Raw genomic sequence first — 20,740 nt, 5'->3', positions numbered from 1 at the left:
CCTTTGTGCGTGTGTGTGTGTGTGTGTGTGTGTGTGTGTGTGTGTGTTTAATTTAAATCTGAATCCAGAGATATGCCTGAGTCACTGAGTAGAAAACCCCCGGCTCAGGAAATATAGTAGGGAGCGAAGTGTTTGGGCCATCTTTTGGAAGAAGGGTTGATTCTGCTCCAGTGTTTGGGGGGATATACACATCTCTGGTAAACCTTCAGCTAAACTAGGCTCTGCCACAGTTATCAGCTGTAATGTTATCTGAGTCCAAAGAACCCCACACACAAGAAGCCTCTGTTATTACAGACAAAGGTTACACACACTGCTCATGGCTGGATAAGCAGACATTTGCTCTGCTGTGTCCACGTATTTACACAGTCCTGAAGGATTACAGGCTGGAGCACAATTCTTGCCTATTTTTTAATAGTTAATATTTTCAGGATAAATCTCAGAGTTTCCCCAGGAGAGAAAAAGAAATAAGCTTGAAATGTAAAATTTAAAAGAAAAAAATTTGAACACCTAGGAAAGGAAAAGAACCCTGGGATGGCAATAGGAAAGTAGGAGAGTGAATTTCTGGCAAAGAGGAAAATTAGGTGATAAGAAGATGACTCATTAAGAGAGTGAAAATAAGAGCTTTCAACATATTTGGAAGGCAGTTGCTACTTAGTAAAGTAGATAGAGTACCTGCCAGAAAGTTTTCCAGTGAAATCATTCATTGGTTATTTTAATTAAAAATATGACTATCAACCAAAGAACCTGCGGCTGTGGGCCATAAACGAAGTACTTACAGTGCATTACACTGATTAATAAAAGGACTCTGATTAACCTTGCTGACTAGGGAATTCCATACCAAAGAGATAAGTATGATATTCTGCCTGTAACATTAATGAGCCAAGGCTCATGCATCTGAAGGAGAATCAAATGTGTGGTTGAAAAACCTTTGGAAACAGCTTTATGGATATTCACGTTTCCCGTATGGAGATCGCCTAGTGAGAACCAATATGAATAGCTTCGCGTTTTCTTAGAGACCCACTTTCACTATAAATACTGTGCGCTTGGCTCATAACAAACTTTATATCATTGACATCCCTTGACTATTCAACTGCTAATTGCATTTGGCAGTTAAAAGTTGTTCGTGTATTTAACTTTTCTTCACTTCATTCCCATTTTAAAGTGGTCAGCTGGTAGATGTAATTTTGCTTACTTGTTTTTACTTTTCAGACCCATGTATCTGCCATTCTCTAGGAGATAATGCAAATGCCAACCGGAATGTTTCTTTTTTTTAAAGAATGGCTTTCTTTTTTTTTAAATTTTATTTTATTATTATTTGGCTGCGTCAGGTCTTAGTTGCAGCACGTGGGCTTCTCTCTAGTTGTGGCTCGAGGGCTCTATAGTGCGCGGGTTTCATTCCCCACGGCATGTGGGATCTTAGTTCCCCCACCAGGGATCATACCTGCGTCCCCTGCATTGGAAGGTGGATTCTTAACCACTGGACCACCAGGGAAGTCCCAACCAGAATGTTTTTAATGTTTGCTTTACAAAGTGTGAGAGAAATATTTTTAATTGATAAAACATAATTTTATCTGAAGATTTGATTATGAAGTTTAAAATAACTTGAAAAAATAGAATGAGATGTCTCAAACTTTAAGAATCATTATTAGGTGCTGGGGCTAGGCAGGGCCTGCCATCTGAACCTGGATGCTGGCTTCTAAATCTGTTCTTTTTCTCACAGGTGAGAGAAGTTACTCAATGAGATGGGGAAGCAGAAGTGAATTTCCAGACACTTTGTTCTACCTTCCTCACAAAGTCCATATTTTATATTTGCTTTGGAGGTCAACTTTTGATTATTAGTGTACCATTTAGATTGTGGATTGGGGGTTGCAATGTTTAGATTCCACGTTGATTTCTTCACCAACAGACTTCTGAGTTGCCTTTACAAAAAGTATAAACTTGCATTCATACTGGCTTAAACATACCATAATTAGGGGAGAAAATGTGGTCACTTTTAAAAATCCTATGTAAAATCCTATGTCCTAAAAGAAACAAAAATTATTTGGGATTAAACGTACCACTGTTGATCTTCCACAGGACAATCAAATGTTGAATACAGATTACATTACTAATTATACACGCAAATTTAAAGGTAGCATAGTATGTTCTAGATTTTGCACAATGTCTTGCTTAGTAAGCCAAAAATTACTAAAACCTGAAGATTCCCACACTTTAAAAGTAAATAGGTAATGTTCTATTTCTTCTTCTGGATGCTGGTTGCATATGTTTGTTTATTTTGTGAAAATTAATCAAGCTTCACACTTATGATTTGTGCACTTTTCTGTTGTAGAGCTTTTTAAAAGTGCTTAAAAAAATCAAAAACTAATGCATAGCAATTCAACAGCATTCAACATCCAAAAAGTCTGCTGTGATTTAATAAAGTCTCACGAAGTTTAATCTAGTCACATACCCTTCAAGGCCACAAAGAGTCTCATTCCTTAGAATTATTCAGAAAGGAACTAACTAATTCTGACTAACTAACGAACAAATGACCAGTGGAGCCTGCTCAGCTCTACACTAGTCCCCGGGAATTCCTCTGTGACTTAGAAATTGACATAACCACTTAGGTCTACTTTGCTTGGCTAGCAACTAGGATTCTATGTATCACTTCCATTCCTGACTAAAATAAAAAGTTTGATAATTAGGCTAGAAGCCATGTGAAAATATCTGAAGAAACTGAAGAAAATGAGGCTTCAATGTGGGATTAAGATTAAAGAGACAGATTCTTATACCCATATTCATATTAAACAGAGAGTAAGTGTATTTCTTTCTATACACACACGTGTACGTGCACACACACACATGCACACACACACACACACACACACACACACGATTTCCTGCATAAACCCTGAAGATATGGCCACAAATCCTATCATTTCTTGCATTCATCCACCTGGCATGCATAAGAATGTTACTGTTCTCTTTTTTTTTTCCCCCAAATCCAGAGAGTGTAATTTGCTTTCTCCCTAATTGAAAGTCCCATCCCACAGTCCTATGAAAACACTCATTTGCATGAATGAAAATTTAGCTCTATGAAGACCATAGGGAGTCAGCTCATATTGACAGAAAGATTTTAAAATGCATTTTTTTCTCGTTCAGGGATGATAACACCATTGGAAGCAAAGAAACGGCACCCTTCTTCTCCAGAAACTGCCACTAAAACTTCCTTTCTCACAACCTCCGAACCTTCGCATGATCTATGCAATTTGGCATGCTCAGATGAGAAAAGGCAGTCTTCACAACTCAGGGTCAAATAAATTACCTGCTGACTTGGACATAAGTTATTTTAAGCTAGGCACGAATATAAGTTTTAAAAAATACCTTAAAAATGTATTTAGCATTCAGGCAGTCTTTCACTGAACAAATCCATAAGATGAAAGTAATCTGATCATATAGTATACATTCTTTCTTAACAGAATCTCCATCAACCACTTTTTAAAAAACAGACCTCTTCTTTGTTTTCCAATCAAGATAGCAATGCCAATTTATAATAAAACCCTCAAGTAAAAATCATAAACACAGTAACTGGCCTCAACTATTCCATCCTTCCTTCAGAACTGATAGTAAATTAATGTAGAAATATATACCATTAGTATTCATTTCTGAAAATTGATGGTGCTGATGATTTATATACAAATGGAAAGTATTTTAAACATAAAAAAAAATGATCTCTCTTTCTCAGTGCTGTACACAAGACCTTATCATCTATTTTGTTTAAACAGAAGTGATGTTGAACATGGTGTTTGTTTGCAGTCCGCTTACCAGATGGCCTCGCTACTCAAATTTCCCATTAACTAGCTGATTTGGGAAATCAGAATCTGCGCACTTCTAATTTATTTCTGACTTATTAAGCATGGGTTCCAGAAAATCCCATGATAAAAAAAAAATTCAGTTCTAATTTTTGCTATCCTTAGTTCTTCATAAGGCAGATACTTCGTGTTAGGTAGATCTACAATTTTGATCTATCACTGTAGTCACGGAAAAAAGTTAACTTTTTGTCTTTTCTGGTTTCAGCTTTTCTGCCTGAACTGAAAACTCATTAAAATGACAAGGATCATAAAGGTGTATCACGGTACAGCCTTACCCATTTATTAACCCTTCAAATAGGGGCAAAAATCCTCTTTTTCCTCCAGGTGGATGTAGAGATGATATATCTTTAAGTAGCCCTGTTAACAGAGGGCTGGCAGTCTGTTCCCAAGCCAGTCATACTGTCTGGATTAGATCTCAGCAACCTGTTTAGCCATAATCTAGAGATGGTTTCTTTATTCTATGTACTTATAAGAAGAAATAAAGTTAGAAATAGAAGAAAATTGCATTACTGAATATGATTATCCAGGATTTCAAATTCTAGGCACAGGGATACAGAAAGAAAAGAGAAGGAAAGTAAAGAGAAGAAAAAATATATTTATATATACATATACCAGCTCATGATTTTGTCTAGTTTAAAAAGAAGGAAAAGATTACATTAGAAATATTTTTTAGGTATATATTTAAAGAAATAATAAGAGCTACCAGTTTAGATTGGGTGACTAATGCTGTGCATTAAAAAAACAAATCCATTTTCTATCGATTTTACAATTACACCTATAATTTTTACCTTGTTTATAAGATGCCAAAACCAAATTCTCATCTTCGACTTCAAAAACTGTGTCCACATCTATTTCCCTTTGGATTAAAATGGACTTCAATTTTCCGAAGTCATTTGACTTGAGAGCCTCAAGGAAATTTCTCTTAACTAACTTGGCAGCTGCAGATTTAGTGATAGGGGCAGCTGTGCCGTCCATCCTTCCTCTCCCTCTGGAAGCTTTGTTGTGATTTATCAGGAGAGCGGCACCAAGCTAACAGGCACACGCTAGAGAGCCCACAAACTGTCAGCTAATTTTATCCCAAAGTTATGCTGAGCCGTTCTATTTATATAGGGATCATTTCAAACTTCAAAACATCCTTCTTGGCTGTCACTGCACTCTCAGGTCTTTTAAACTGGTTCTATACTAACTAATTCATTGAATAACATAGTGTATCAATATGAAGGAAAACCCTCACAATACATTTCAGAGAATGAAATGTCACTATTATTTCTTATACAATCAAAGTAATAATGTAAGATTTAAAAGCTCTTAACTTTTTTTTTTTTCCTCAGTAAAAACATCTGGTGATCTGGTGCCCAACTGGAGATCCAATGTCTTGCTCTGATTAACCAATAGCCACAAATGAAAATTTGCTACAGTTGCTAATATACATGTGCTTCTGAAAACCTATAAAATAATTCTGTAATAAGAGCCTGCAAAATCAAGCATGGTCATACACATTTGAAAACAAACAGAAGGTTATCAAGTGACTTAGACTTGAAAAACGTCAACATCATGAAAGAAAGCAGGGTAGGGTGATGGTGGTAGGGGACTATTTTAGGTAAAAAGAGACTAAAGAGACAAAACAGCTAAATGCAATGACTGAGTAAACTTTATTTAATCTTGTATTTTAAAAAATCAGTTAGAAAAGACTATATTGGTACAGTTGTGGAAATATGAATATGGACTAGATATTACTTGATGATATAGAGTTATTGTTAATTTTTTAAGGTGTGGTAAAAGTATTGTGGTTATGTAGAATAATATTCTTATTCTTAAGGGGTAAATTGTCATGATGCCTAAAGCTTCTTTTCAAATAATTCAGAAATACAAAAATAAATGTGTATATATATGTATATATATATACGTGTATAGATATGTGAGTGAGTGTGTGTGTGTGTAAACAGAGACAGAGAGAGAAAGCAAATGAGGCAAAAAATTAAAAGTTGGCAAATCTAATGAGGGATTTACAGATGACCATGATATTATTTTTTCATCTTTTCTGTAAGTTTGTAATTTTCCAAGAGAGGAAAATACTCAATTTTTATATGTACAAATCATTACAAATTAGAAAAATTGTGATAGTAAATGTTAATTTGAACATAAAGAAATTACACTTTATATATTGTCTGTGGGAGTCAGAACTGGTGCAAACTTTCTGCAGAATAATTAGCAACATGAATTTTAAAAAACTAAAAATGATAATAGTATTCAATTCTTAGAATTTACATAAGCATATAGACGTGGATGCAAATCGTAACATAGTATTTTAACTTATTTCATTGATGTGTAACACAAATACAAGAAAGTAGAAAGTGACAAGTCATAAGTATACGGCTTGTCCAATTTTTACAAAGTGAACACACCCCTGTAACCAACCCCCAGGTCGAACCACAGAGTAGTTCAGGTACACTTGAAACCCCCTTTATGTCACTTTCCAATCCAAACACTCACCTGACCCCCAATGACAACGATTATCTTGACTTCTAATACTGTAGATTAACTTTGTTTTTTAATGTTTAAGATTTTTGTTAATATTCTTAATTTTAAATCTTCAAGAAGATAAAATTTCAAGCTTAACGTAGTGTAACGTATTTGTCCTGAAATAACAGATGGATAAATGAATACAAATGTACATATGGATGATTATATTGTTAACAATAGTAAAAAACATGGAAGCAATCTAAGTGACTGACAGTAAAAAATTTGATAAACAAATGATGTCATATCCATCTAATGAAACACCCTTCAGTCACTATGACTAGGTAGATATATACTGATTGTAAAATATCTATGAGATAAGTAATTTATAAAATAGTATATGTAGTATAAATATTCTTTAAAAATATCTATACTTATATAATGTACAAATATATATGTATATATTTACATAATTTGTATCTATCTATATAATGTATAAATATGTGTACTAAATGCACACGTAGGAAGAAAATTCTGTACGCATGCATCAATTCCCAAATATCATCAGCTTTTATCTCCGAGTGCTAAGATTACATCTGATTTCTTCTTTATCTCTTTCTTATTTTCTGAAGTCATCTACAATGAGCACAACTTACATTTGTGATAAAAATGTATTTCTGCACTGAACGTATTAATAACGATAACTTGGTAACGCAGCATAAGCACAGAATTGTAGATTCCATAAAGTAAGGAACTAAATCATTCTCCTGCCCTCAGTGCCCAGTATGAACGAATAAATGAATAATGAATGAATAAAGAATTATTCATTGATTATTTACGTCCTTAGCACTATGCTTGGTTGAGAATAAGATACTGTTCCTTTTATGTCCACATGTGTGACTCAAATATAGCAATTATTGATTAATACGTTTTGTCCATTTTTGACAAACCTAAGACAAAGAAAAGCATTCCCGGTAGAGGAAACAGAGACAAAGAGGAGTTTTACTTCATTGGAGGATAATTAGTCCTGGAAAAGATAACCAAAATTCACACTACCTAAAATTAAGACTGAATTTCACAGTTGGGGGGTGGGGGTGGGCTTCTCTTAATTCATCTTGAAAAAGAAAAGCAAAAATTATAGGGAACATATTTTCATCTAATATTTAACTTGTAGGTTGACAGTTACTTGTATAATTCATAGAACCACAAAATACAATGTTTACTATTTTTGGAGAAAGATATTTAATTCTTCTGATTCAATTTCATAATAACATGAAGCAATGTACTTTACCTTTTGAATGGTTTCTGTCAAACTAATATATAAAAAGAATCATATTTACAAACGTACTCAAGAGCTTCAACAGATTTGCCAAGGGCCTTTCTTCATCCTTTGATATTCCAATAACATACAAACTCAATGGCTGGAGTTCCCTCTAAAACACCAATCAAATCCTCATGCTCTCAAACTTTTCTTATTCAATTATTAACAGAAATAACACTGACAAATTGCCATTAGTAAATGGTTTTGTATGTGATTTGGGCAGTTCTCCAACGTTTTCATCAATCTCATGAAATCTTAGCTGATTTACAAAATTTGCAATTTCACTTTGTGATGGACATCAGAAAACCCAAGTGAGATATAGACCCAACAGTCAAGGGTATGTTCTCATATTTGAGTTTGCCACCTTGTGACCTGAGGGACTAAGATAATGGGTGATCAGTTAATAGGCTCCATAATTCTTAACAGTAATAAAGTTTTTAATCTAACCTTACCATTCCAAATTTTACATTTTCTGCTTTCAAGGATAAACAATAAGTTGAGAGGGAGGGAGGCAAATACCAATGAATATTGAAAAGAAAATATCAGATAATACATAATTAAATCTCACATTGTGGTTCACAAAGCAATTCATTCCATTATTGGAAAGTTAAAGTCAGAGCTTCTTTGTTATACTGAGTCAAAATCTGCCTATTCATAATTTCTTCCCGTTAAGTCTAATTATGAACATGCAATTATACATTTATAATTATACTCTTTCTAACATTTGAAAATAGCATTCTCTCTCATTAATCACTTTTTTTCCTCAGGTAGTGTCAACTGTTCCTCATTTGGGGTGATTTTCAGAATTCTCTTGTCCTGCCTGTTCTCTTCCGGATCCTCTTTAGTTGATTGATAAATGCCCCTCTTAAATTTTGGTGCCTAACATGGAACATAATATTCCTAGAGGGAGCTGAAAACAAAGGATTCTGATGGATGACACCAGGGACACTCCATTTTTGTTGAAATTGTATTGGGATTCTTAGAGGGCACTTTGCAAGCTTGCCTCGTGTTACAGTTGTAATTCCTTCAACAAATACCTACTCAGAACCTTCAATATGCCAGACACTTATTCAGAGCACTGCAGTGGACAACAACAAAAATCCCTGCCCATGTGGAATTAAGCTAATGGATTTAAGTAGTAATGAAGTCCCCAGATCTTTCCAATCTCCTGTACACTAGAAACTGTCACAAAGTTGTAATTCACTGAATTTCATACAGAAATAATACAGTTTGTTTATATGCAATTAATTGATCTGGTCCCCCTTATGGGTTTTCTACATAACTTAGTGGCAAAGGGAAGGACAACTTAATTTTAGTCCAACCGGATATGCTTAGTCTGATCCAAATATTTAGCAGTCTCTTTAGGTAAATCCTCAGTCTCTTTGGATAAAAGTCTCTATCTTTGAGAATTTTGAATTTCCCTCTAATATGGGCATTTCTAATATGGATTTCCCTCTGAAAATATGGGATATGTATAGGGGCAATACTAATTCAAAATACTAGTTCAATATACTAATACTTAGCATCCAGAATCAATTAGAAGAGAATTTAGCCATAAATAACCAGTATGGCTAGACCAGTGTACACCAGGTGAAGATCAGTCAGGGGTAGGAATGCAGCTTATATGACCTCATGAGAGGAGAGGCAGTCCTAAGATGAACTCATTGTCCTCTAGACCCTCCCTGATCTTCATAGCAGAGTGGCTCCTCTAAATTGGTCTTGTCTGGGTGTATTCAGGTTTCTGGCGTCCACCACTGGAGAACGTGATCCTGGTCATTTGCCTCCAATCTTGATGTCCTCAAATACCACAGCCTCTGGCTATGTTAGTCCAATGTATGCTCTGAAACTCTGTGTCCTCTCTCCAGGCACACTGCCACTCTCTCACACTTCATACAGAGACCATGAAGAACCAGCAGCTTTCTATAGCCACCTTCTTGCCATCTTTCTGGGGCCAGAATGGACATGGACCTAAGCTGAGGGCTGGGGTTCTCCAGGGGGTCTACATTCTCCCTGATGCTGAGCCACTGATCTCAGCATCTTCAGACCTCCTCAGGCATATCTTGTTACCAAGTCCCCTCCCCTCTCCATGGCTCCACCAACGTTCAACTCTGAAACAAGTGTGTGACTAGGGATGAGAATGTGGCATCTAACCCCTCAATCAACCTATATCTCTTCTCATAATCCCTCAAGACTTCCAGCCTTCCTGACTAACAGGGTCCAGTTTTAGACTTCTTACTTCCCTTTAACTTTTTCTTTGTCTCCCTAGGTCGGCAAGCTTGTTGACCTCCCTCCATAGGTGGAAGACCTGTTATCTTTACATTGTGGAAGAAACTCTGGATCCTGAATCCTTTGAGCATGGTTCTTGATATATTAAAGAAGGAGATACAATAATTTAGAAAAAAATCCTCATTTTCTTAAAGCCTGATTTTCACAACTATTGCATTTCTAAAAGTCAGCACTGAGATTTAAACCTTATCAAAGGCCAATATATCCTAGGGTGTTCTCATACTTTCTTTCCTTGGGTTGATAAACATCAAGACTTGGCCCTGAAGGCTGAAGGCTACAAAGTACACGATTTAAGAATGAAAATTAAAAGCACTGATTTAATGTTTGGAAACAAATTTCTAATTTTGACCTAAAGAAAGGACTTTAAGTTTTCCCACAGAAGCTATTTCGGTCCCATCTCATAACTATAAAAATAAATAAATGTAAATTCTGCAGAACATTTTGAGAAAACAAAGCAAATTTCCATGAAGAAATGTAGAAAATTGAGAAAGTCATCTGGATTATTGTGCTAAAAAATCAATTATTGACCAATTTATCTGAGCGGCAGAGGATAAAACTAAGAGATTATTATTTGCACTTACAAAACAAATAGCAGCTGAATTAAAATGCCCCTCAAGGTCATTCTAATATATAGGAAGTAACGTGACCAATGCTAATAAAACACATTTGAGAGCTTTCCGCACTATCCAGACCACTGCTTCGAGCCACCATCTCTCTAGGCCTCAGGAGGCAAAATTACACAGAGACTATATTTCACTCCGTCTATTCAGGCCCGTCAGAAATTCCTGTCTCCTCTGATCCTAAAAATAAAAACTCCCCATCCCGTAAGAAGAGTTTTTTTATTAGTGCTTCACAACATGCTCAGGACAGTGTCCTCTCCGCTCGGAGCAAAGTGAAGAACCTGCTAACAAGGTGATGATATTGTGCAAGGGGCCTGGAAGACCCTCTTGTACTCTCTGAGGACCTATAGGGGAGGCAGCAGGCACAGACGCCCGGCTGCTTGTTTTCTTGATGTCTGTGTACAACACAATCTGACCACTTGGAGTATCTTCTCTGAAACACAAAGAGCTCCTTGGTCACTGAAGGCATTTAAACATGAATTTGATGCTACTAAGCCAGCAACTACCTATCAAAGGCAACGACAGAGAAGAAGTCAGAAGCCAAGGCTTCTAAGATATACCTACAGAAACCAAAACTTCTGTGAAAACAGAACCCCTTGGGCCTCCCTGACTTTCGTAGGCAGATGAATTAGGATGTCCTTGCCATCAGCCCACAGAAATCGTTGCTAAGGTGGTCTGAAATCTTTTTCTTCTTAGCTGCTATACTTAAGTCTACCATGTAGCATCTTACTGATTACATGTCATCTTGTTTTGTTTGTTATTGTGTCATATATGTTAGTGTTAATGTTTTATATAAAGATTGCTTTTGGTTATAGGTAACACCAACAACTGAAACTGACAAATAATAAAAAAGATTTATCAGTTTACAGAATGGACAATTCCAGTTAAAGCATGGGTTTCAGGAGAGCTCTGATCCAGGGATTTATAAAGTCATCAGGGCACTTTCAGGTTGCTGGTACTGTTAGTGGTATAATTACAATTGTCATCATTATTTCTAGTTTACAGATTAGGAAAACTAAGAACGCAAAGACTGTAAGTGAATTATACAAGGTTAAATGACAAATAAGTGACAGATCCAAGATTCAAGCCTACTCCTTGAGACTCCAAGCCAATGTTGCTATTGGAGCAAAGGCTTTTTATAGAGTTTTGTGAGGCATTGTATTATGATCACTGAGTAACCTAGGAAAAAATCTGCTTAATTTACCTCTTCATTCAATAAACATCGATTAGGAACTTACTATGGGCCAGGCACTATATTAGTCATCTTTTGCTACATAACAAGTAACCCCAAAATGCATGACCTTAAAGCAATAATAATCACTTATTATCTCTCACGGTTTCTGTGGGCCAGGAATTCACACAGGACACTATGGGAAAGGGAAAGGCTTGTCTCTGCTACATGATATTTGAGTCCTCTGCTGAAAGACTCAAAGGCTAGGTGTTAAAAGATCCCCTTTCAAAACGGTTTGGTCACTTAGCTAACAAGTTGGTGCAGGCAGTTTGGTTCCTGTCCGTGTACTCCACGGGGCTGCTTGAACGTCCTCATGACATGGCAGCTGGCTTCCCCCAGAATGAAGAACCCGTGAGAGGAAGTTGGAAGCTGCAATGCCTTTTATTACCTGACTTAGGAAGTCATACACCACCACTTCCACCATATTCTTTTGGCCACACTGCCCTGATTTGATGTGAGAGGAAGATTAAAGAAAGGCATGGGGGACTTCCCTGGTGGCCTAGTGGTTAGGATTCGGGCTTTCACTTCAGGGGCCCGGGTTATATCCCTGCGGGGAAGATCCCACAAGCCACACAGTGTGGCCTAAAAAAAGGAAAAGAAAAAGAAAAAGAAAGGCATCAATACCAGGAAATGAGAGTCATTGGAGGTTCATCTTAGCCACTGCTGGGGCTCTTCTTAAGCACCGTAAACACATGAAGAAAATCCCTACCTTTATGGAGCTTGTGTACTAGTGAAGGGATCATAGGGGAATCAGACAATTAAAAAAACATAGTTTGTCAGGTGATAATACATGCCATAGAGAAAAATAAACTAGGGAAAGTCTAGGATCCCAGCCAGCCCATAAGTCACCCATGTACAGATCAGAAAAATGTATGTTCCTTTGGGCCAATAAGTGAAAAAAAGCATCCTCCACTTCCAGGCTAGTCCTGGGAAGGTGTTATGGCCTTGGAAAGCACGGCAATTTCAAATATATGATCAGAGAAGTCCTCACTTTCCCTGAGTAAAAACTTGAAAGAAGTGTGAGAGCAAGGCATGCTGATATCTAGGGGAAGAGCTTTCTAGGTCACGGGAGCAGGAGATGCTAGTGCCCTGAGATAAGGTAAAGGAGGTGACCCTAAAAGGCCATCCTCATTCAGATACCTCTACCTCTTTTCAGGTATTTTTGAAGCTCAATAAAGCTTAACAGTGGAACTGATGTATGTCATTTATTTCATTTATTATACTTCTTGAACCCAAGTCCAATTCTCTAAGTTAAGCCTATAACAGCATTTTTGTATTTGCTGTGTGTCTGGCCCGGTAGTAAGTTCTCAAAAATGGTTTATCATTGATGATGGTTTTATATTTTCCATAAATAAGCAGAAAAGTACACACTTCATTTTATTTGTGGATATTCAGTATTGAAGTGGAGCAAACCCCAAAATTTTTCAAACTATATTAGGGTTTCAATTCTCTGTTCTCCAAGGTCCCCATATCACCTTTCATGTTGGGGCATGGCAGACGATTTATAACAGAGACCTCGCAAACTAGTACCATTACAGCTATACTTCTGTAACAATGCAGATCAAGTCTGTGTGCTAAGCATACTATTTCAGAAGAACAATTTCCGTGGTTGAAAGAATCAAACCAAACAATGTATATAAATGTGATTTGTACATTGTAAAGCATTCCAGAAGCATTCCAGGATTACCATTGCTGCCGTTCATATCAGTGAGACTAAACAGAACATCACAACTCTCCTGAGAAAGAAAACCCTCCTGAGTAGCTCCTGGGGTTACTGTAAAAGAGCACTGGACTGGGAAACCCGGTTGTGCTCCCAGCTCTGGTGATAATTAGCTGTGTGTTTCAAATAATTCAAAATACCTCTCAACGACTCAGTTTCCTCTAAATCAAAATGAGACCTACTAGACCCACTCCTCAGCCTTTCGTTTTTTTTTTTTCTCATTGAATTCGGGGTCTCCTGGATATTGGCAAAGCTTGACAGTGTTTTACAAGGGCAGAAGTCCGTGACCCATTCTCTGAATGGACTGCCCATTGCCCTTGCCCGCAGAGAGGGTCAGTTTCTGTCTTCAACCAGTTGGGGGCGCTGGAAGAACTCTTAAAACCGTCTCAATTCTAAAGTTCTTGGTGGAATTACAAACTGGAAGTGTGTGTTTAGCATAAAATCTGTTTTTAAAAATCCCACAAATGACTGAAATGATTGCTTTGTAAGCAATAGGGCTCAAAATCCTTCTCAAGCACATCTTCGCTTAGAACTCTATTTGTGGCCTGGCATCCTTCTCTTTGGAATGCTGAAGCCATTCTTTAGCCACTACTACACACTTGGAATTAATATCAGCGAACAAACCTGCTGTCTTCCATGGGGGAGTATTTAGACTGAATTTGTAGTGCATCACTCTGAGCTTTTCTAGAGCTTCCTGGTCGCTGGCACCATGTTACATTGTTCTCTTTCATTTGCTCCCTTAATGAGTGGTGGGTGACAGAATGGCTGGATTGACACAGGCAATAACCAAGCTCTGGTCCACCTGAATTTTGACAGACTACTTTTAATGTCATCGTTGACTGTGAAAGACAAGGTTTCTTGAGATAAAACATCCCTGCGCACACAGGGGGGCACTGACTCTGTGCTCCAGGTCTCCTAGCAACTGGCCTGCATTTACATGCCCTTCCAGCATGGTTCAAACGCCCAGCGCAGCTTGTATTTCCATCCCTCACCCTGTTACACACTTCACAAAATCAGCTCGAGGGAATCATTTACCACAATTTTGTCTCATCAGAACATATGCAGCATTTGCATCCTCTTTTTAATTTTGACAAATTTACAAAGGAAGAGGGAAGAAAACTGCCCTTCCCTTTCAGGTGTTAAAGACATCAGACTGTTCTGACTTGTCTTGTCTAACGTTCTGGAACGTCCGTGAAGACCTACAGCTCTCAGAAGCCAGTAAGCTGTTTACCAATTGCAAAGATTCCTCAACTTTATTTTATGTTTGTGGAGATACTAAGCTGTGAATGCCCACAAAATGCATGAAAGCTGTTGGTGCTGGAGCGCTGCTGAACATAACACATAATCTCTGGGTTCTTACAGAGAGAATTTTGCATGATGAGCCATGCAGACAAAGCTTCAGTTACAGGAAAACCATAGGAACATAATCTACCTAAAGAAAAACAGCATTCTTGCTTTTTTCAAGAACTTATTTACTTGTCAAGTAGAATCACAGAACTTTAAACTAGAAAACAGTTTTGACTTAAGTGTATCAAACCTACTTACTTAAGGAAAAAAAGTACTGAGACCAGATAGCTTGTGTGACTTACTCAAGATTCCACAGTTAATCTTCAGTGGCAAAGTGGAGACTCAGGGTCAAGCTTCATACTTTAGCTTTTGATGCTGCCTCCCTACAAGCTCTCGTTTTATACCTCCTCTCCCCGAATGGACTTAGCAGTGTGAAGAAAAACTAGGCAGCCACTTTAGTGCACACAAGAAAGTTATCCTACTCTCTTTAAAGTGGATAAATTTATGAAAACTTTACAAATTTGTAAAACAAGCAGTGTTCAATTATTATTCTATATAGGTGATATTCTGTTGTGGTCGCTATGTATTCAGGGGATTCAAAAGCTGACACACAGTTCATCCTTTGGCAGATATTTAAGAATGCTCTCTTAGAAAGAAATCCACAAATATAGCTTCTAACAACAAAGCACGTTTAAAAGCTGCAAACATTTTTCTGGAGAGAGAATTAAAGGCATGCTGTGAGTTGTCATTTATGTACTGTCTTTAACACACCAGGCCACATGATGGCAGTGTTACTCGGTAAATGAACCTGGAAAAACAACTGCAGTATCCCCTGGGGAAAAAAAAAATATACGCCAGTGCAGATAAAACTTGATCCAGATTAAATCACAAATATGGGTTAAAAATTTGGGGGGTTTATCCACTTAAACCATATCTTTTATGATCATATTTTCCTACAATGAATTTCTCTGTTCAGAATTTGCCATGGGTCTATGATGTTATAGAATGAATTTCAAGATGTGAGTGGCTAGCAAATACATAAATATAAGTTAAATGTTGTTTGGAGGGGGAGGGCGGTTGTCAGTCTACTGTTTGTTTTCACTGCGATGGTATTAAGAAGAGCACTTAAAATAATAAACTAAATATGTTTTGTACCGTGTGTCTTTAGATTCTTTCCAGACGGTTATTGTCTTATGAGTCTCTGTCTTTGGGTGTGGGAAAGCAAGGCAAGCTTGCTTCTCATGCTCAGAATTTTCCTCTTAGGCTGAAAATATTCCCTCTAAGACGAGAAGGAGATTTCCTGAGTCTCTTCTAAAAAGGCGTGAAGCCACAGATGGAGGTGAAAGCAGCAGCTACTGTCAGTCAAGGCCCCAGGCAAGACTGTGAAATCAAAGATTTGTTCCCGTTTCCCAGCCCCGGTCCTTTCTAGTGTCTCTTAGGCTGCCCCTTGATAGCGCCAGGGGGTAAAAGAGCTAGGCTTGTCCTCTAGATCTTTCTTCTATTTCTTGATCCTTCCTAGGTGGACTTTGTATTTGAAACACGGGTTGTGAACTTTCTGTAAATCTTACAAGAATGAACGTCAGTTACCTGCAAGGGAATATCTGGGGACAGGCATGCAATATACACCTAACTCACACAGCTAACAGACTTGGCCGGAAGCTGTCAGATGACTCTCTGGGCTTGCCTGGCAGTCCTGCCACCGCATACCACAATTCAACAACTATTGACAGAGTTATTATTTATGTGTCTGACGCTCTGGTAGGAGTGGCAGCAGGATGAGTAGGAGGATGCAGCCCCCGATCTCAAGAACTTATAGCAGAATCAAAGAAATGAGAAATACAGACTACACAACAGGGCAGAATAGAATATACTGTGAGAGTATTATGGAAAGAAGAGCTCACACCTTCTGATTCAAGGCTCAAGAAAGATTTCATAGAGGAAGAAGTGATATTTGACATAGGATTTTGATAGAAACCGAAAAACATCAGGTGTTTGGTTACACTGTGGCACCACCTAGGAATGCGCTCTCCCCTAAAATCTCCACTCACTGAAGGCCCTTCCCAGTCTTAACCTATGTCAACTATCCCTCATGGCAGGGAGTGAGGGCATAGGGAGAGAATGGTAATCCAATTTTACTAAAATAAAAAGAATCTCAACCGGAGAAATAGAAGATAACACTGGACAGCTGATTTGGGTCTATAACTATAGGAGGCCTTGAATGCAAATAGAGCAGTTCATGTTAAACCCCACCAATAATGGGAATCACTGAGGAATGCCAATACTCTGGGTTGTAATTTTACGTCCAGATTCTGTATCCAGCTGGGCATAGGGAGAACTATGTAAGAAAAGATAGTCATTAAATATAACTGATGACTTATTCTATTCTATTGGCAGCCTGAATTACGATAAGGGTTCTCAAACTTTAAGGTACTTCAGAATCATCTGGAAAGCTTGTTACATTGCAGACTGCCGGGCCCCAACTCTCAAAGTTCTGATTAAGTTTAGGTGAGACCTGAGAATTTGTTCAGTGCCAATGCTGCTGGTCTGGGGACCACACTTAAAGAACAATTAGTTTATGGGCTCTATAGAATATTTGCCAGGTTAGAAAAAGCTACCTCGTCCTAAGGATCATACCACAAAAATACCTCCTAAGCCCTTCCCTGATTATGGTTTCTATATTTCAGTGATTGGGAACATCAGATAATTTTTATCTTAACCACATGCCTGTTCTGAATTAAAAAAAAAAATTGCTGTTGAAAACATGGTATGCATATAAAAATGAGTTTTTAGAATTTGTTTTATTTCCATCACAGACCTCATTGACTTGAAACTGTATGTTAAGTGATCACAACCAGCTATTGGGGGCTACAGTAACTTAGAATGTTGAAAGAAATACACAAAAACAAAGACCCAAGAAAAGAAATTTAAATGATAATGAGTGAGATGACTATCCCATTTGATAAATTTTATTTCTTTAAAATATCAAAACATTACCTCTTAAACGATTATTATTGTTTCCAGTTTTTTTCTAGTTTTTCACTAGCATAAATAATGCTATAATAAATATCTTGTAAAAAAAAATATCAAAACATAGAAGATATTATTAAGTGCTATGGTCTGTGTATATCCTATTTTTATATTTTGGCCAAAAAAACAGAGAAAAATACAAATGGCCGTTTATATATATAAACGGCTGGGGTAATCATTCAATTGAATAGCCAAGAAAAGCTAATGGGCTATACAGTTCAGGACACGTATGCTTTTGGGGGCTAACGTGAGGTCAGGAAACTCTATCAACCTGATCATGTGATGTACAGTCTGGGTCCTATCTGTTATAGGTGTGCCTCTGCTTTTAGCAAATACCACACGTAAAAATCCAGCTTTACAGAAAAGGTCAGGATTCATTGAAAAATCCTGGAAGGAGTCTTTGAGATAATTTATGGCTTTATTTTACAGTTGCTGAAGGTGAAGTATAAAGCGGAAATGTGTCCAAAGCCACCCAGTTTCTTCTTTCTATCCCCCATCCCATCTAACCTGATAGCCAGTGAGTAAACACCTTCCCTTCTCTGATTTCCCACACCCTTCGCTTCCACCAGCCCTTGAGTCTCTCACTATTGTTCCCCATCTGTTGGCTCTGTCTCTCCAACAATGATTGCAAATGCCTCAAAAACAGGAGCCGCTTCTTCATCCCTCTCCTGAATTCCCTATGGATACATTAAGGGGCTGATTATTCCATTTATTAAAAAAGAAGAAACCTCCAAATTACAAAAGCATTCACAATAGGATCTGTATTCTATAGGCTCTTTCAGGTTGCAAGAGCAATGGAGACCAATCGTGCTTCCCTCATTAATGGGGGTTTATTGTGAGGACAAACAGGACGCAGACTCAGCAGCTGCACACACAGCCGGCCCCACCAGGAACTCCTCACTGCCTGTTATTGTCCTGGATGAACCTGTAGCTCCTACGGCCGAGGCCGCGCAGCTGCTCTCCTGACTTAACTGCTTACCCTCTCTGTGCCTCGGGTCCTTCACCTTTAAAATGGAGATCATCATAATACCTACCTCGTTGGCTTGTTGGGAGGATGAACTGGGTTGACATATGTAAAGCTCTTACAAGGGTATCTGGGGCATAGTAAATGCTAGAAGATGTTGGCCATCACTATTAATTCAGCCCCTCCCCAATATCTCCTTGAATATGAGGGTTCTGGCTCCTTTGAAAGATACAGGCACAAAATTCCCTTTTTGTCTTCTCTGAGAAGTTGGCTTTTCCCCCCCACATAGTTTCTGCTCACTGGTATCATTACTGCCCTGGTGCAGAGAATCAGCTCACTGCCCTTCACTTCAGAAAAGGCCTCAGGAGCGACTGATTCCATGGAAACTCGCCACTGGTGAGCAATCATTTATTCTAGTGTCAGACTGCGGGAGGATTGAGAGAGGAAATGGAGGATTTATCAGATTAGCTTCCCTGTACTGAGGCAGTTTGAATTTTCTCTACAAGTTTTGGCAAATCTTGACTTAACTATAGCATGGCTAAATTCTACAAACACTGTGAGGTGGGAAATAGAGATTCCCAGAAGGACCTGAGCTGAAATTGTAGAGTTGGACCTGTGTGAGGCTGCAGGAGCACTGCTTGGGGCTGGCTGCAAATCTCGCTGAGGTGCTAACGTTTTATCATTCTGCAAAGAGGCTCTCTTGTAGTTAGCCCCGCTATTGAATCTGGAGTCTGTCCTGAGCCTTATTTGCTCAAGGCTATGCACATGGACCTAGGCAGAACATCCTTAAAGCCCCTATTAGTGAGAGCTGACTGCTTTCCCCTGTGAAGACAAGCACTACGTGGCAGTCAAATGCAAATCCACTAACAGGCAACTGCAGATTTATAGCACTGCAGTTCCAGAGGAATCACAGGAAATAGAAACTTGTCTCTCCTGGAAAATCGGAGCTACAGACTTCTCCAGATTGCTCAGGACTCCACACAGGAATGGCTACATAATTTGCAAGGCCCAGTGCAAAGTGAAAATATGGGATCTCCTGTTTAGAAATTACTACGACTTTCAAGATGGTGACAATAGAGGATTAATACAAGTGCTGGATCTTTCAGAGCACAGGGCCCTGGGCAACTGCCCAAGTCACATGCCTATGAAGCTAGATCTGATTCCAGGTGTCACTGAAAAATGGCACTTACGGTTTAAACACATCATATGGCCTATGGGGAGAGAATATGAGTGCAGGGGTCAACCTTGTTTCCCCATCTCCTGCAGCCCTGGGGACAACCACCCCATCAGATGGGGGTAAAATCAAAACGGACTGCATTGCTGAGCCCTGCCTAGTTTTACTAGTGATATTGTGTCATGCTCCCACCACCACACACCACACACCACCCTTTGCTGTGAGTCTGAGGACACTCACACTCCCCCTCTGGTCCTTGTGGTTTCTGCTTTGCATTCAGTAAGAGATCGAGTAGCACAGTGCTTGAAAGTACAGACTCCGTACCATTGCTAGTTGTGAAACCTTGGGCAAGTTATTTAATCTTTCTGTGCCTCAGTTTCTTCATGTATAAAAATGTGGATAACAGTAGTAGCTGTCTAAGAAAGCAAAATATGTTAGCACACATAAAATACTTAGAATTGTCCTGGGTACACAGTAAATGTTCTACGGTATTAGCTGTTACTAACCTGCCACCCTTGTCCCGACTGAAATCTTCTGTTGCTACCATCACTGTCCTCTGGACTCCTGAAGTTCATGTTGGGGGTTGGGGCATTCCTCCACTGAGGCAAGAGGGTACTGGGCCAGGACTTCAAATTCATTACAGGCCAAAAATTCAGACATTTGTTTATATTTCCAAATGAGGTTAGATACATATGTTCACAGAGATACACTAACAACATTGGAGGGCCTCTGTTCCTCCTACAAAAGTAATTGCTAAGTGTAAATATTTTAAGTTCAGTACAACCCTACTTTGGCATGT

At 38.4% G+C, this 20,740-nt stretch overlaps 1 protein-coding gene across 3 annotated transcripts in view; it reads right to left on the bottom strand.

Annotated features, from left to right (window-relative positions):
- Nucleotides 1-20,740, bottom strand: part of ASB4 (ankyrin repeat and SOCS box containing 4) — a 118,462-nt gene that overhangs the window by 58,616 nt on the left and 39,106 nt on the right. For 2 of the 3 annotated variants that reach the window (XM_036863132.1, XM_036863134.1), the window contains exon 1: nucleotides 4,640-4,867. The exons of the other annotated variant lie outside the window; for it this stretch is intronic. In XM_036863132.1, coding sequence (XP_036719027.1) covers nucleotides 4,640-4,826 — 187 coding nt within the window. In that variant the 5' untranslated portion in view covers nucleotides 4,827-4,867. Of the gene's footprint in view, nucleotides 1-4,639; nucleotides 4,868-20,740 lie in introns of those variants that run through there. 3 annotated transcript variants of the gene reach the window in all.

This window comes from Balaenoptera musculus, chromosome 9 (genome assembly GCF_009873245.2).
Source record: "Balaenoptera musculus isolate JJ_BM4_2016_0621 chromosome 9, mBalMus1.pri.v3, whole genome shotgun sequence".
NCBI classification, from domain to species: Eukaryota; Metazoa; Chordata; class Mammalia; order Artiodactyla; family Balaenopteridae; genus Balaenoptera; species Balaenoptera musculus.
Note: the sequence above shows the minus strand (reverse complement) of the source record. Positions and strands in the feature narration are given on the sequence as shown.